Here is a 4898-nt window from a genome sequence, read left to right as displayed (position 1 = left end):
CAAAAAGTGCAGTAGTCATGATTTGAAATGTGTTTTTCATTATTATCATCACCCATTAATGAAGTATCAACTCAAGACGCTGCCACAGCTAATTGACATTAGCAAAAAAGAAAATTTATGTAACTTGTTTGTTTTTTTTTCAGATAATGAGCTACAATTTGGCATGGTAGTAACTGAGAGTCATTCACAACCCTTACTCTAAAGGTTACATTGTGTATACTGTTGCTTAAAACTCTGGCATTAACTGTGGATGTTTCTCTCCCCTATACATATTCTTCAAGTGCAAACACGTCAATCGAAATCTTGCAAATATTGCATTAAATCACGTATAACGTTCACAAAAAAGTTAAGTTAGGTCATCTGGACAGATTCTTCTTGGTTGAAACATCAGTCTGAGGCCGTGCCACAAAGTCAGTCCTAGCACCTTTTCAAAGTGGATCAAACCAGTTTGCTGGGGACTTCCAGAAGATAGCTTTTCACAAGAAAACAGAGGACCATCAGTCTAACAATCGATCGTTAGTGCCTTGATGTTCGCTTGCTATTCACAGAACCAGCCTGAAGACAAAGTGGCCAAAGTGGAATGAAAGACGAAACGTTTCAACCAAGAAGAATCTGTCCAGATGACACGATTTAACTTCTTTGTGATTTATTTACCTGGATGACTAACGTATAACGTTATTTACAAGATTTGACCAAAATGACTACAGCTCTGAAATGTATCAACATTATGTGATTTGCTTTTGAAATATAAAATTATATTTTACTGCGGCGCTGTTATTGGGTTATACGAGGAGTGGTGGCTCAGAGGTTAGAGAAGGTGGGCCTGTGATCGGAAAAATCGCTGGTTCAACTCCCGGTACCGACAACATCAACATGTGGGTGGGGTTGGTGAAGCACCCACACCTGTCTCCACCCTCATTTGTCACACTCTGGGCCCCTGAGCAAGGCGCTAAACCCCACCATCTGCTCCCCTGGGCGCCCTAGATATCAGCTCTCTGCTTCACTCAGTGGTCTGTGGTTGCGTCAGGAATAGGCCTGTCGAGATAATAAATCAATTAATCGCATGATGAAAATGATTGACCTCATTTTCATTTATTGGCTTTATTGTTTCTTCGGGTTTCTCTCTTTCTACTGAAGACACTGGACGACAAAAGGCTCCACTCCGGTGATCTTCACTGACCCCACCCTTTCTCTTTAAAATCCATTTTAACGATCCAAAAATGGCGTTTTTGGATCGTTAAAAGCAGCTAAGCTGAGAAGCTAAGCTAACAGGCTGACCTCTGGAACAAAAAACTTTGTTTTGTTGAAGCTCCAAAATTCACGGTTGAAACCAGTGCCTTCATGTAAAAAATTGTTTTTCTCTGTAAAACGAAACTGAGAACATGTTTACTGATTTTTTATTAAAAGCTTTGTGTGAAAAATACTAAAGAGCTCAAACCACACCGAGCGTCCACCATTTTGAGAACCGAAGAAAGACAGCCCATGTCTTGTCAAGGGTTAGGATTAAGATTAGGATTAGGGTTCTTTTTCTTAAAGAGACGCTGCTCGCTCCCTCATTTTCCATCTTTTGGTTCAAACAGTCTTATACTGCCATCCGGTGGTCAAAAAAAGACGCTACATGTAAAACAAATTAAACGTTTCTTCTTAAATTTGACAATAATTACTAATTATTGTCAAATTTCAAACAATATTATCATTTATCACAATAATTTCTGAGACAATTAATCGCCCAGCACAATGTGGTATCGTGACAGGTCTAGTCAGGAAGGGCATCCGGCGTAAAAATAATTGCTAAGTCTTCGTACGAGTCCGTTCGCTGCGGTGACCCCTGAAGAAGGGAGCAGCCGAAAGAAGACGAAAAAAATCTGTTATTGGGTCAGACGCATCTGTTGCAACTGTAAAAATGTGCAAAATAAGGTCAGAGTTAACAAAAAGCGTGGAAAACAAATGTTCCAAGCACTCTTAAAAGATGCATCTGTTTATTTTGACAGACGTCTAAGCTGAACAGAATTCTCCAAAAGCAGAGCAACTGTTTAGGCAGAGTTCAACACAGGCCAAGACCAATTTAAGAACACGACCTAGAGCCCAAGGTACCCACCAAGACTACATTTAAACCCCTCAAGATTGTAATCTGGTTTAAAGTGGTACAAGACGTACTGTTGACTGATATAGGCACCACCTTGGAATCTATAGCATCCAAATAACTTGTTTTGTATTTATTTTATTTCCGTTATCTAGTTTCATTAGTGCACACGTATGGCCTATAAACAAAAACACGTCGCTTGAGTTGGTGTGTACTAAACTGTGTGTGAAGACAAGTTCTTTAGAGAAAATGTGAAGAAAAACATAAGTCATGTTAGACTACATTCGTAATTGGACAAGTTTTATGTGTCTCTTTGGTATGCAAAAGATGTACTATATTTAAAAACACTCGTGTTTCTGGCTTAGCGCATATCCGAGCAGGACTTACACTCGCTTCAATGTTGGAATGAAGCTCAATATCAAAGCAAAGTCTTAGTCTTAGCTGTTGATTGTCTAAGAGCATAATTAATACAGCAAGTAATCCAGCATGCCATCTAGTCAACCCAGAAACGTCCAATCACATTTACGACTACAGCTGGGGTTTGAAGCTGCTCGGAGCCGAAGTCCGCGCGTGCAGAGCTTTGAGACCACTGAGTGAGGCGCTAATCATGACACCATTAACGAAGAAAACATTGGGAATTAGTCAGATGAGGAAAACTTGTGCTTCACAGAGGTTTTGGTTAGTTAATTCCCAGTTGACAGCCAAGTGCTCCACTTGCCTGGAGAGAACTTCCTTGAGAGCGAAAGATTACATTTTATCCCTAATTAATGCTGCTGATTTGCATAACCCACCAAGTCATAATATATGCTAATGTGAATTTAAATTGGAGAGTGCTGCCTAGGCAGTTAATGTGGCCTAAATATGTCTATTTTTTTTTTTTACTTTTTTAATCATTTTGGCTTAACCACATATTACGCTATTTAAATTTTGTTTACTATTTTTCCTCAGAAATGTTTCATTTAGGAGGTTTTGATCAGTTACAGCTGAGTCTTGAAATACTTTAACGACGAGTTGCACAATACGCTCAGACAGAACTAAACTCATATTGTGCTTCAAATGAATAATGACCTATAGCTGATGTGAGTTTTTAACAACTACTAAAGAAAAACATCTTTACTACTCATCAGTCGAACAACACTGTCATTATTTATTGCCCCCACCCCCAAACAAACACTGCAGCAGAGAAATAGTCTGTCAATTTATGTAGACATTTTGCAGCATTGACTTAACTTCTGTTTAATAATTTTAGTGTCTTGCGACATCAGGTGGAAATTATTTAGTTTAATTTCTATTTCTGTCCATCGAGTTTTGTTTATTTGCTTTTCTTGTGAAGTTTTGCCACAAAATTTTAACCGTGTTCACGTCTGAGGCTGATTGGGTGAATTGTCCTATTTTTTCATTTTTTTTGAAATGTGGAAAATGTTACAAGAATTGTCATGTCTTATTGGGGGCTGAGATTGGGTGGAGGTAGAGCAGCCAACTTGGGACCAGAAAGTCTTGTCTTGTGGTATCGTGACCAGCTGGGTCAGTTTAAGGCCTCTCCCCATGGATCCTGCGGGCCAGCTGGATGTCTTTAGGCATGATGGTGACCCTCTTGGCATGGATGGTGCACAGGTTGGTGTCCTCGAACAGACCCACCAGGTAAGCCACGCTGGCCTCCAGCAGAGCCATGATGGCTGAGCTCTGGAAGCCCAGGTCGGTCTTGAAGTCCTGAGCGATCTCGCGGACCAGGCGCTGGAAGGGCAGCTTCTTGATCAGCAGCTCAGTGGACTTCTGGTAGAGCCTGATCTCTCTCAGAGCCACGGTCCCAGGCCTGTAGCGGTGAGGCTTCTTCACTCCGACGGTGGTCAGGGCGCTCTTCCAGGCAACTTTAGTAGCGAGCTGCTTCCTGGGAGCTTTACCTTCGCTGGATTTACGGGCAGTCTGCTTGGTTCTGGCCATGACTGGACTTCAAAAGTTCTTCACACTGAGCGCTGAAGACTGACAAGACAAGACCAGAAAGTCGCAGTTCGACTCCCAGCCATTCCCACATGCCATGGTGTCTCTGAGGAAGATGCCTAAACCCTAATTGCTCCTCAGGTGCTTACATAGCTGCCCACTGCTCCACCTGGGTGTATCTCACGTGTGATGGGTTAAATGCAGAGAACTAATTTTGCCATTGTATGGGAACATACTTCCCTTCTTTTATAAGACAGATATACTGAAATTAATTTCTTCCAACCATGTGTGGTGGTCTTGTTTCAACGAGCAAAGCACAAAGTTCATATATATTAAACAAAATCCTTCCAGGACCAATGCTCACATTATTGGTGATAAATATAGCAACATGTCCTAAACTGGGAAACTAAAGTTTTTAAGAAAAATCTATAAAGACAAAAAAGGAAAAAGACGAGTATAGTATAGCAAATTGATGATAATGCATTAAATGACACCCTGTTCAGCCCCGTGTCTCAGTTTCAGCTGAAGTGAAGTGGATGCAGGCTCCATCTTTTTCTCCTTGGTCATTAACAAGCTTTACATCTTTCAGTGAGCGATATCATTTGCTTTTAACTGGTTTTGAGAGAATATCGCCGGATGAGACCAATGTAAAAACAAGTTTTTTTCATGATTTCCTGCCACTTTTAAGGATATCAAGTATAGAGATGTCAAATGAATTACTTTTTTTTTAGCCATTGGAAATGGTAAAAAGTTTTCTTTACACACAAAAATAAAAGCTCCTTTTTTTCAATCTGTGATGGTGTCTGGTAATGGGGTTTGCCTAAAAGATGGAGAGATGGACGAAAGTAGCAAAGACGATGGAGTGAGACAGACAGGC

General features: G+C 40.6%; 1 protein-coding gene across 1 annotated transcript; it reads right to left on the bottom strand.

Moving 5' to 3' along the window:
* Window positions 1-3518: 3518 nt before the first annotated feature.
* Window positions 3519-4027, bottom strand: LOC119426632 (histone H3-like). The gene has a single exon (XM_037694203.1). The coding sequence runs from the start codon at window positions 4022-4024 to the stop codon at window positions 3614-3616; it is 411 nt and encodes a 136-aa protein (XP_037550131.1). The 5' UTR covers window positions 4025-4027; the 3' UTR covers window positions 3519-3613.
* Between the last annotated feature and the right edge of the window lie 871 nt (window positions 4028-4898).

This window comes from Nematolebias whitei, chromosome 20 (genome assembly GCF_014905685.2).
Source record: "Nematolebias whitei isolate Nwh7 chromosome 20, NemWhi1, whole genome shotgun sequence".
NCBI classification, from domain to species: domain Eukaryota; kingdom Metazoa; phylum Chordata; class Actinopteri; order Cyprinodontiformes; family Rivulidae; genus Nematolebias; species Nematolebias whitei.
This window is presented reverse-complemented; position numbering and strand designations above follow the sequence as displayed.

Coding starts and splice junctions, on each gene's coding strand:
- LOC119426632 (XM_037694203.1), bottom strand. CDS start 4,024: ATGGCCAGAACCAAGCAGACTGCCCGTAAATCCAGCGAAGGTAAAGCT.